Source organism: Cyanistes caeruleus, chromosome 18, assembly GCF_971803275.1.
Source record: "Cyanistes caeruleus chromosome 18, bCyaCae1.hap1.1, whole genome shotgun sequence".
Taxonomy (NCBI): domain Eukaryota; kingdom Metazoa; phylum Chordata; class Aves; order Passeriformes; family Paridae; genus Cyanistes; species Cyanistes caeruleus.
In genome coordinates, this window is record NC_141718.1 from 5,693,082 (window position 1) to 5,706,243 (window position 13,162).

The following is a 13,162-nucleotide window of genomic DNA, read 5'->3' on the forward strand; positions in this document are numbered from 1 at the left end:
CACCAGGTGAATTGCTGTGTGTCAGTTGATGATTTCCAGGTTGGACAGTGCAGCTCAGTCTTTGTTTAACTCACACTTTTCTAGTTCAAGGGAATCCTGATGTGCCTTGTCTCTCTCTTCCCATCCCATTACTGCAACTCTGAATTCCTCAAGAATTTTTTTTTGCCAGCTGGGCCCACCCAAAGAGTCATCTTACAGCCTGCACTGTCAGCAAGACAGAAGCTGTTAGAAAGCTCTGCTTGGCCTTTTAAAAATAAATAATGGTCTACAATGGACACATGGTCCAATGAATGTCACATTTTGCTGGTCACAGCCTTACATCTAAGTTCTGTAAATGACAGAATTTTGTTAGTTAGAAGGCTGTTGTTTTTCCAGTGCAGATCATCTACATCAGTAACACACCTGAAAGAAGGTTGACAGAAAAAGACTAATCCTAAAAGGAAAATTGTAGGATATGGTTAAGCAGGAAGAGTGGACTAATGATTGGAAGAACAAAGTCCAGAAAAACCTTGCATTAAATTTTCAAGGTTTTGTTTCTTGGGGTTACAGTTAGTTTTAAACACTGATATAAATTCTTGGATTAATTCACAAGTAAGGAATGTTTCATAAATTCTAGTATAAAGAAAGGGGGTTTCACCTGTTTGTTTGCTTTTGCCTCAACATTACAGACAGGAAAATACCCCTGTCCTTGTTTCCTTGCTTTAAATTGCAGATGAGTCAGGATGCAAAGGCAAGGCTAAGCAGTAAAGGTGCTCAGCTCCATTACAGTAACAACAAACAGCCAAAACAAAACAAAAATATGGCTGAGCCATTATAGGCCGAAAAATCATTATCACTCCACTCAGTGCTCAGTTACAGGCATGTATTAATGATTCACAGTCAATTCATGAAGATTTATTGAGCAAAAGGGTGGCTACATCCACAGAATACATTCTACACAGTGAAAAATCTGATGCTTAGGCTAACTTCCTCAGTATAAATGTTGTCAGGTGCAGAACTGCTGACAAAATATTTATACAAACCTAATTTTGCCGTATATTATTCACAAAACATTCATTCTAGCAAGCATATGGTACCTTAAAGGTGATGTTTCTCCTTCCAAGGGATGTTGGCTTGATTACAACAGGAAGTTTGGTGTAGAGAATGCCTTGGCTGGAAACAGAGCAGTGTTTCTACACAGACTCCTCAGCATGAAGTTACAAAGAAATGGAAAGAATGCAAAGGCTGAATGGAGCTAAATTTGCCAAGGCTGTATCAGGCCATTCCTTCTGGGGCTAGTGGCTGAAGACTACAGGCAACCCTACCTCCTCTGGGAAAATAGAGGAATCAATGGTTGCTCTTCCACTTAGGCAGTCACTGTCCTTGCAGAAACTGGGAAGGAAAAAAGCTTGGGCACATTTCTTGTCCAAGTCACTCAACTGTAATCCTGGGTGCTCCACAGCCTCCTGCCAGCAGGAGCAGCAGGGTAGGGAAGGGAAGAGGGAAAGGACTTGGATCCTTTCTCAGATGCTCTATTCTCCTTGATCACAAATTTCAAACTTTGTCATACACACTGGAGAAACAGCCTGGCTGAGATCCAAAATCAATGTTAAAACCAGCAATGTATGTTTTATCCCACTGAGCAGCTCAGGAACCCGATGGGTTCTCACCCTGCTATCACCTAGCACAAGAGATGACACAGAGCATCTGCTTGTGCAGTTACAAAGTTGTTTGCTGGTGACACAGAAAAAAAAAAAAGCATGACAGTTCAGAAATATATTTTAAAACAGGATGACAGAGGTCAAACTAAGAAGGGTGTTAAAAAAGAGTTGGCAGCAGTTATTCACAGCTTTTCACCATAAGAGAACTACAGGGCATCCTATGGAATGAGAGGCTGTAGTACTGACTCACAGCAATTGTGCTATTTATTACAGCAGGGTGTTGTGATATCCAGAGCTCTAAGTGGATTGGATACTTACAGGCCCAGTGTCATTAAATCTAATGGTTGGGTTGGTGTGTGGAGCCTCTGGCTTGGGAAGGCCTTACCCTGAAAATTTAGGGGGAGATAGATGGTGAAAGGGTCATTCTACATTTACCCTGCATCCTATTTCATTCTTCTGAACACCAATTATTGACTGTTTGCAGTGGTGAGATGCTGGGCTATGTAGATGACAGTAGTCTGGGCTGTTATCAAACCAGTTTTGGATGTGCACCCTCAGGGCCAAGTCTCTTATTGTGGTGACTACCTTTCAGAACACAATATGTGCAATTTAAATTTTAAAATGCCCATATGCTTTGCTGTTCTAGTTTTCCTCTGTGTGAACCTTTGAATTTTAATGTGCGTGTCCAAATGTATAATGATAAAACATGCAGCTCATGTCAGCAGTAAATTCATAGTAATTTATTAACTTTTTCAGTGTGAATACAAATTGATTTGATGATGTGCCACATAATGAAAAATTATTTGCAGTCACAACTTGCATTCTAGTTGCTGCATTTTTTTTTTTCTTATTAAACATTACAAAGAATTTGAGAACTGCACAACACTTGTTGATGGCCAATAGGAAACACTAATACTATGAAAAGTAGTCAATGCTTCTACATGTCTTTGAAGACACTCCTGATTCAGAAATTGTTCTTCAAAGGCAAGTTGCCATATATTGTTTCACTGGGTATTTGTAAGAATTCTTCAAATTCCAAACCAAAACCCATTGTTTTTATTTAACACAACTCCTGAACTCAATAGCTTTTAGTTACATGTTATTAATGCTTTTGTAATGCAAGTCACTGTATTTTATGAAGCCACTCTGAAATCCATTATAATGTACTGAAGATGTCACTGTAGTTTGGGATTCTTTCCAAAGATAATTTTTGGGAATTAAGTTTACTGTGGTGGCATCTAAGTCTAGAGACATGTGAAGACCTGATCATTCCTTGGGTTCTGTCCAGCCTGTTAGCTAGATCTTCTAATTGGCAATACCTTCTTTTATCTGTGGTATGACCTCTGCCATTGACTTTGATCAGCACTAAGAAGCAGGCAGTCAAAATAGCAGCAGGCAAAAATAGAACATCATTGTTAGAACTGCCTTCAATCAAGTGAATTCTGGTAGTTTCTCTTCCTCCCAAAGCCTCTCATGAAAAAACAAAGGTATTTGTGCCCTAATTGAATAATAATATGCTAAACTCCCTCTGAACTATAACTTCTATTGTTGTTCTTCTTAAAGCCCAGCTCCCTGGATCCTGAAACAGGCCATAATGCACTTTTGTGTGGCTGGTAATGAACCATTTCAAATGAACACTGGATACTGAAGAAATTACATGCTGTGTAATTGATCTAAAGAACAGATTAGGACTGGTGCTATTTCATTAAATCTTATTAGCTCTGGCTTAAGTACTTAAAATTGCAGCTATCCTGTGTTGGATAGATTACACCCCTTGTCACATGGCAAGTGAGGTTTTCATCTACTAGATCACAGTTTTTAAAAAGAAACAGGCTGATGAAAAGGAATATAAATTAAGGACCATGAAGGCTTCATCTTCAGATACATTGAGCCCCAAACTATTCATTCAACTGAGAGAAATTCTTCAACACTTTCAAAATATGTATGAAGATCTATTGTTTGTTTCCATATTTTGGTCTTAGATCACTTCTGTGGAACCTGAATTTGTTTTTTTTGCATGAGGAACAGCCCCTGAAGAGTTCTGGTGGGTGAGCACAAGAGAGATCTTACATGATTGCAGGGGAATCCAGAGGGTCCTTCCAAAGCATCAACTTTTCTCTTGGTTCCCTCCCACTGGAGCTTAGCATGCCTTAGGAACCAGCAAGCCAGTAAGGCTAGAGGACAGTTCTGGCTGAGGAACAAATAGATTCAACCAAACAGAAATTAAACTCAGCTTGGAAAATAGTTTGTAGCTCTCAAAAAAGAAAGGGCTTTTTATTACCTTAGGACTCAAGCTAATTTTTAGGGACCTGACATGGTTAGAAAAGTGTATTTTTCCTGGCTTGCCTTTGACAACGGTGTGCTAGACTTTCTTACCAGTGCTGGTCTTTCTTACCTTCTGTTCTTTTGTTCTGTGACCTAGTATTTAGCTCCTTAATCCCCTAAATCAAACAAAATAGCATAGAAAGTCTTTGATCTGAATTTTCTCCACAAGGCATATTACACTACATTGAATACTTTTCATGAGATCTAGAATGCTGCACTGTGGGAAACAAGACTGAAAATTTGAACACCATTAAGCAGGATTTCAGATGATACTAAGGGGTGAAATACTGACAAAAGAACCATAGACTTTGGTTAAAACAGATAATACTCAAGGCTTTTTTTATTATTATTCCTTTGATGAGAGAATATTTAAGACCCTCTCACATGCAGAGTCACCATGTTAGTACCACAGCCAAAGCAGTGGTTCATACAGATAAAGAATAAAGTAAAATTAATCCAACAGATGTGTTTTGCAAATATAAGAAATTGTTCCAGCAAGTCTTAAAAAAATTACAATCACATAAAATACCAACTCCACCTTTTAAGAGTTATTTATTTTATATTACTATGTAAATCTCAAAGCCATTTATCTACCACAAAAACCTGGTTTTCTTCTTATACTCTATGTCTGGTTCTTGCAAGCCTCCTGCAGCCGGTGCCCTTGGCACTCAAACCTGCCAGGACACACTCTCAGTGTGGCCACAGTCAAATGCTCTGCACTGAGCACTGAGGGGAAAAATTCCAAGACAACCAATTCTCTCCCATCATGGTGGTGTCAGAGTGAAGGTTCAAAATCTCTGCCAGTAAACACAGATCTACCTGGTCCTGTCAGCTTCAAAGCTCCTAAAATGCCCATGTAAGACTCCTTTTAGGAGAGTAGATTTAAACCCTGGTATTCCTCTAAATATTCAGCTTTCCTTTTTCATTTACCCAGGGTTTGAAAGACTTGCTGCCCCACTGCTAACCAAGGATCAAGTATAGATTGCTAATTCAACACAAGGAAAAAATAAAGGGAAAAAGAAAGCACATGGCATATCTGCATCTGTTCAGTACTGCAACCTTATATTCTAATAGGTACTTACTAGTCACATTGATATATACTTAATTTCCATTTTCTGCCATGTTCATGTAAAATAGTTAGCACTTACTCACTGTAAAGACTAAAAATGGCTGTGAATGACCTGTTACTCCCCCAAAAATCTTACCTGGCAAAACCATCTTTTCCTTCTTTTGCTTTCTCACCTCCCTCAAGGAGTAAAACTCCATGAGAACAAACAAAAGGAGAATACAGCTTTCATACATTTTAAAAGGTAGAAATTGTATTTGGAGAGAAGATGAAAACTCACAAACTCACTCCTGTACAGAGCCTTCAACATCTGCTGCATAGATGGTAAATATAATTTAAAATTGTCTGATAGCTTAACATAAGGAGGTTAAATGCAGGGCAGCTGTTCCCAATCTATATTTAGCCTGAAGTTTCCTACCTGTTTTGGACCTGCAGAAAGGCTTGAATACTGAGATTGTCCGTGATTTTATACAGTATTGCTTGATTTATTAAAGATGCTAGTCTCCCTGCAGGTCTTATTACACTGTTCAAAAGGTTGTGTACAATTTACCATAAACACAGAATTTTAAGTGTTTTTGTATCTAGAATCTCACTCAGAATTATTCTTTTGTGTATAGTCACGTGTAACCTGGTCCACAAGACATGAATAAAGATCAGCAATTAGCCAGAAGTAAACTCCAGGAGAATTGTCTTTGTACTGCACACTCTATTTCAAGAATAAAATTGGGGCAAAATATAGTGATATGCTTTCTAGATACTAACCAAGAGTTGACAAGAACTGATGGATTTTGCATGTTAAAAGCAAATATTTTATTACATATCATGCCCTTGAAAAATTAACTTTGTTTCCATTCAATTTTGTTCAGCATGCCTTGAAATAGGAATGGCAAAAGTTATTCAAGGAACAGATCACCAATATTCACGGTACCACAGTGACTGCAATTACCTATTTTCCTGGCTCAGTAAAACAAAAACAATTTTTTTTTAAAAAAACCCTATAAAATATTAAACAGTGAAATTAACAGATACCATCTGTGTCTCTCCTTCAGTATGACTGGAACCATCTGTACAGAAAAGCTGTGTGCCACAGACCCACATCCAAAACCTGCTGATGACAGTGGTCATCAACTGTGACAGCCTTTTGGATAAGACCTTGTCACTGCTCTGTCCATATGCACTGATCCTGAACGAACCACTGGATACATTATTAAATTCAGGTTCACAAAGATGCTGCCAATGGGTCAGCTACAGTAAAATATTTATATTTCAGAGTAACAGTATTTATATACGCTCCCTACCTTTTGCTCTAATTTGCCTTCTTATCACTAGGCTTGTGTTTGTTTTTCAAATGCTGAAAAGACTTTGTTGGTTTGTTCAGGAAATTTGTCTAGACAGTGCTCACAAAGCATATTTGCTCACATTTGACATTTTCACAGGATGGGAAACAAAATGGAAGATCTGAGTTTTTAAGCTCCACAGATAGCACCTAAGCCAGTCAACTTATTTCCAGAATAAAGAGTTTCCTTGTTCCAGGCAGTCTCTGGAACAACACAACAGTGACCTGCAGGACAGGGACCCACACACACTCAGGGCTTTGTGGCCAGCTGAGGCCTCCTGAAATCCATCCATCCATCCATCCACCAGGACATTTACTGCCTCAGAAGAGCCAAATATCCAAGTGCTAAATTGTGACGCCTCTACAGCCAACAAATGTAAAATGTGGCAATATAATGGAGCATGTGGCTATTTTACCTATTCAACATTTACCTGTGTCTAACTAGAAGAGGTCTCTAAAATGCTGCTTTCCAGCAGCTCAAAGGTTGAGAACCACCTGTAAACATTTGCGGAACAGTCTCTTTCTAGAAATAGAGACTCCTAAACAATCAACCTTGAAATGTATCATATATTATAATATATTTCCAGTGTTATTTACAGATCTTCTTGTTTAGTACAATGAACCAGACATGCTGAAAAGGTAGGATTTTTCCAGTCCTCTTTTATATGAAGTACAATAAAAAAGGCACATAATTATTCACCATAGGAGTTGTGCACCAGTCCAAAACTTAAAGCTAAAAAGCTACTCATCAGAGAACTCTCTTTATGAGGCAGTATTGGGATGTCTCCTTTGAACTCAGCATAGAAAGATCTGTCAATTCCTCTAGGACAGCTTCAGGAATCCACTTTCCTGTTATGTTCTGGTCTTTGCAAGATTTCCAAATCAACAGAAAACTCTCGTTAAGCTTCCCACATCATCTGCTGGAGCAAGGAAGAGTCAAACAGGTCACATGTGTGTCTGCTTTCCTTTTTCTTCTTTCTTTCCTTGGAATGCCCAACTATGGAGGACTCTTGAGAGTCAGGACCTGTTCAAACTAATTTTCTTTAAGACAAATGCCTCACGAGATATGGCACACTGAGCAGTGGACACCAGCAGGAGAGGCAGCTCAGCCCCACGGTCAGTGCCGACCATGTTTGATCCAGTTTCTAATCATCCATTTCTGCCCCGAGCACCTTTGTACCACTAATCTGAGCCCAAAATTTGCATCCTTTGACATTTCCACTTCTAGACAGCGGCCAGTGTCTCTGCTAATGATTGGACCATTCTGGGGGAAAAAAAAAAAAAAAAAAAAAAGAAGGGAAAAAGAAAGATTAGAGGAAGGAATACAAAAGGTGAACAGAGTAGAAAAAACAACACTGCTAGACCTGTAAATCCTTAAAAAATATTATGAAATGCATTTCTGTGTATTTCAAGTGATAAATGCCCCAGAAAGTGCTAGAAATTCCTAGGAAAAGCTAGCGAATACATAAAAAGTACAAAAACAATTCCTTGATAATTGTACATTTAGGAATTGCTGGGAAAATCCCCCTAAATCACTAGAAAATCTCTAAAAAGTACTAGTGAATCCCTACAGAGCCCAAGAAATAGGAAATCCCAGAGACTGTAATAATGCTTTTGAAAGTCTTAAAAATGATTTGAAGATTCAAGATCTTAAAAAATGCCTATAAAGGTGCTACAAAACTTCTGGAAAAGTTCTAGATGCAAAAACTCCTGGATAGTAAACAATTGCAAGCATGTTCTTGACAAACAGGACAGAAATTGAGAATATTCAAAGACAGGATAAGTAAAAATTCCTAGAAAGCATATGCTAAAATTTCTAGTAATAATGAAAGAATATTCCTGGGTGGCACAAAATCTATGGAAAACATAACTATTTCTAAAAAATACTGGGGGGAATTCCTAGTGTAGCCCTTCAAAGATCTTGTTTTACATTAAATACTCTCTAGAGCATCATTCCTGTCCAATTCACCTCTTCAAGGCTTCCTGAGCTCTTCCATACCTGTGTGAAATCCCAGAACCTCTGTGCTGGCCTCAGGACATCTTCACACTTCTTGAGGGTGGGTGTCCTGCCCTTGCCATCGTCCACCAGGCATTTGGAGTCGGGCAGGAAGGCGGTGGAGCCCAGCGGCCCCAGCTGCAGGACACCTTCCGAGCTGTAGCGGACGAGCTGGGGGAGAAAGGAGAGTTGTGAGGTGGGGAGGAGCCCTTTGTCCTGCTGCACGCTGGGTCTGGAACACGCTGCTCAAGGGCAGATCTTGGAATGTTGGTAAAACCTGGAACACAACGTTCCCTTCTCCCACACTCCTGCTCGCCACCGCTCCCCACCCACTATTTCATTGCAAAAAGGGCAATCAAGGAAGTGAAGTAATCAATATGTAAATCATGCCCACTCAGCAGGAGTTGATTTAACAAGGACATGATGTCAATTTCGTCGTGCAGTTTGTTCTTAAGAGCTCTGTTAGAGGCTATTGATAGCGAGAAGTCTAATTAGTTTTTGTAAATAAACATTACTGAAAAAATCCAACCGTGCAACCAGTATCCAAAAATATGAGAGGAAAAAAGAAACCATGAGGGAAATGGCAGCAAAATTGCTAACATATGCTTCAGGCCTACATAATAAAGAATGACACTCTGGTATTTCAGTTTTGTGTAAAGCACATTAAAGTGAAAATGCACGATGTTAATTTGGCAGGAGGCCAATACGTCAAATCAGACTTATCTACTTCTCACTTCTGTGCTTAAACCCAGAGTCATTAAACCAGCATAATATTTTGCCCTTCTTACTCTGAAAGTGCAACACCCAGGTGCCAAAAGACTGCAGAGTGGAGTCAGCTACGTGGCTTGTGTGCTGTGAGCCTGGAAGCTGCAGGGTAAGGATCTGAGCCACCAAAGGAATGCAATTACCACCCAGGAAATTCACTGCCTGTCTGGTCCTATTGCTGTTATATGGCTGAAATTACTTAGCAAGAAAAGGAAGAAAGGTCAGAAGTGCCTGCCATTTATTGGATGCCACTGACCAATGTGTGAGATATCATTAAGAGTCAATCAAAAAAACCCAAATTAGAGTCTGGCTTTCTAATGCCATCCTTATTAACCTCAGAAGAATCATGCTGTGAATAATCATTTCTTGCTGGTGGTAAAAAGACCATGGTCTACTTGCTCCCAGACCAGATGCTCTTTGACATAGTATGTGTTCATTTTCCCACCTGCCACTTCTGTTCAGAGCAGCCATGTGAAGCACAGAGGAAGAAGAGAGCCTACATCAGAGAGAGCAGAGAGATAACCAGATGAGGATGCTCTGGGTATGAACAGCGCCTTTGTCACAGCACAGCCTGTACACACTAAATCAAGACAATTTTGGGGTTCTTTTCCACTCTGAGATTAGGAGGGACACATGTAAAATAAGCTCAAGCAAGCAAATTAATTTAAAATATGAAGGGATTGCCAGGTCAGACAAATTACTTTGTTTTTCCACATCAAAAGGAGCTGGTTAAAAAAAAAATACTAATCAAACACAATGTTTTCTCTTTTACTATTTCTTTTTTTTTAAAATGAAACCTGACTGTATATTTCACAATTCTATTTAATGGGGTTTCAGCAGAGTTCAAATGAACTGCAGGTATGGCTGAAACAATGACTAGAAAATGTATTCATCTTGCAGTCTTTATTATCTCTCTGTAGTCCAAAAATACCACCCCACAAGCTTGTTGGCTTTGCCTTATGTAGATAATTAGAAGTTCTGTTTATAATGGGCTATCTGCTCTGTAGGATAGGATCAGTTTTCCTATTTGAGATGAGCAGCATTTTCTGTACTGGTATTAAAATGGTCTAAAACATTCCTTGTCATCAGGATCTCAGCAGCCAGAGTTACATTTGCTCTGCATCACAGTGGCCACACACTTGGGAAAGACTTTGTTATAGAGCAGCCTGCCAAAGCAGAAAGTGCCAGTCCTGCCTAGACTTTAGAAGTGGAAGATACATTAACTCTATTCTAAACTATCTGCAGTATTGAAAGTGGCAGCTTGTGTTACAGCTCAACAGGGTCAGGGATGGCTCGGTGCAGGAAGCTGTTATCTGCACAATCTTGAGATAAATGGAACAACATGGGCTTAATTTCCTGAATCTGCACTTTCTGTCAAGTTTTTATGGCTGTTCCAACAGTCACAAAAAACTTAGGCTTATTCCACAATAAAATATGATTCTAAAAAAACCCACCCACATAGAATTATCTCAGTTCAAACCATATTACATAGGAAAGCTGTAGAGCCTGCTTCTGCAAAATCAGACCAGAAGTTAAGGTTCAAGAAACTACTATATTATTAATAACATCTCCCACCAAAGAATTCCTATCTTAACTTCCCAGAGACAACATAAACTGTGAAAATAAAATAAGCATTAAAATAAGTTGCTTATTACTACAGGCTAGAAAGCAGGAACTGGGATATGGCCGATTAAAATGATACCTGTGTCCAAACTTGATCTAAAGTATCCACAAATAAATAATCCCTGAATTTGTGCTAGGACTGTGGGCACAATACATCATGTCAAATCCATTCCCAGTGCCAACCAGCCAAAATCTAATGACAAAGTCCCCTTTATTAAGAAATATTAAATCTTACTAATTTAAAAAAAAATCCATGCAGGTTTTGATGGGCTGAGATCCTTAGATATCCACACACTCCAAACTGCAAGCTGCAGAACAGAAACACACTTTTATACATCACAGGGGAATGGACCTTCACTCAGTTTTTCTCTTTTATCTAGGAAGAGCTGAAGGATTCAAATGACACTGAAGCCAAGTGCTCTATTAAATACTCAAGATCTAATCCTGATACCATCTGCTGTACTGATGTAAGACAGGATAGTTTTCCCTTCAAAATTCAGAAACCTGAGCAGAATGCAAAAAATGTCAAAGGTTGTTTATCAAAGCCACCACACCTGGATCAAAAATAGTCAGTGCTGCTGCCTATGGAATATGATCCTCCAGGAATATTAATGTGGTAAGAAAATGGGAGCTGTAAACTGGAGGATTTGTCTTCAAAAACATCAATTCCTGCTAATTTCCCGTCAAGTGAAAAAAGCACCAAACAGTTACAGGTAATTAATTGTTTGTAGGAGACTGTTACTAGGATGGGCCTGGTAGCTTTCCACACTAAATTTAACCTCTCTCTCTCACTCTTGTTCTCCGGCAAAAGGAAATCTTTAATGGTTCTTGTCCTGCAGGTTAAGGCAAGCTGTGAGCTGACAGAGGAACTGAAACAGTGAGTGATGCAGGAATCCCAAACACCCAACATCTCCAGAATGCCTGTCCCCTCAAGGCAAACAGATCACACGTTATCCAACTTCCATTTTTGCTCCAGAATCCCACCCACCGCTTCCTGCAAGTGGAGAAGCCACCTGTTCATCCACCCTGCTGCCCTGCACGCAAATCTGGGCAGACACAGCTCTGCCCAGCAAAATCTAGCAACAGCTCGAGTAGTGCCTTTCATCTCCTCCCATTCCTTCTGTTTGTGTAGCTGCCAGCCCCAGGAATCTGAGCACGGAGCTCTCTGCTCCTTCTGGTTGTTCTCAATGCAGAGGGAGTTCTCTCTTTCACAGCTGCGGTGCCTCCCCTCTCTCTGCTGTGAAAGGGAAGGGAGGAGGGTGGAGAAGGAGGCTGCTCACTGTGGCCCTTCCATCCCAAGATGCCATTTCATTAAGTTCTCCTCTCTTTCACATACCATATAATCAGCTCCACATCATGGCACTCAAGACAGACTCTGAGACAGTGAGTATTTCCATAGGGGCTGTGTAAGTGCTCTCAGATGATTCAAAACCTGCATGCCCTGTACCACTCTATGAAGATTTTTTTTTTTTTTTAATTTATTTTACAACAAAAGTGTATAGAACCACTGGGCTTTGCAGCTGATTCTACAATGGAGGCCACACACAGAGGCAGAGCAGTTTAAGACCCCAAATATATTTCTTTATTTACAAATCTTCTGTAGCCCTGGACAGCTTCTCCCAGCAGTATTTGCAAACATTTTTTCCTGAAAGCCATTAGACTCAAACTTCAGATCCAATGAACACACATAAAAAGGACACTACTTTTTTATAAAATAGGTTTTGAAATCCACTCAGACTGATGCAAAGCCTTGTCTGGATATTCTTAGCTGTTAGCTTACAATGACTTAGCTCAAGTCAAACTCATTAAACTAAATTGATGTAAACTCAGGGTAAATGCATTCCAGAGCATCCATAAAAGAGCTTGTCCCTGTTTGAATAAAGAAATTTAAAAGCTGATATCATTACAAAGATGTGATTTATCATGGTGAAAACTGATCTTGAAAATACACATAGGGAAAAGCATTTTGTTCATGGAAAAGTCACAATGGAGTGGTTTTGTAATGCAGGACAACATCCAAGGGAAGCAGAGGGGTAAGACATAGAGAAAAAGAACATTTAATCATGGATGAACAGTAATCTTATTCCTAACTCAGCTTTCCTTAAACACCTGCCTGACTGGGGTGGGTTTCAGTGGAACCATGTGAACACTAAAATCACTATAATCTGCTTGTCAGAATTGAAGAGTATGAAAAACAAACAAGGCTGCAGCTGAACAGGGAGAGGCTTTCACATTGGTAGGACTTATGAACACCACTGATAACCCAACTGGGGAAAGTGAGTTCCATATTTATATTAATTTATATTCAATAGGCATGTACAAATAACCCAAATCTCAGCTCAGCAGAGGTATTTTATGTCCTATGCTTGAGATGAAAAATGTCAGAAATGGAAAGCTAAATGCAGCAGACA

The 13,162-nt window shown here is 39.5% G+C and overlaps 1 protein-coding gene across 6 annotated transcripts in view; it reads right to left on the reverse strand.

Annotated features, from left to right (window-relative positions):
• Nucleotides 1–4,277: 4,277 nt before the first annotated feature.
• The window catches only part of GALNT9 (polypeptide N-acetylgalactosaminyltransferase 9), a 410,584-nt gene continuing 401,699 nt past the window's right edge, over nt 4,278–13,162 (reverse strand). For all 6 annotated transcript variants that reach the window (XM_086855455.1, XM_086855456.1, XM_086855454.1 and 3 more), the window contains 2 exons: nt 8,367–8,534; nt 4,278–7,631 (listed from right to left, as the gene is read on the reverse strand). In XM_086855455.1, the coding sequence (XP_086711581.1) occupies nt 7,485–7,631; nt 8,367–8,534 (315 nt within the window). In that variant the 3' untranslated portion in view covers nt 4,278–7,484. The remainder of the gene's footprint in view (nt 7,632–8,366; nt 8,535–13,162) is intronic.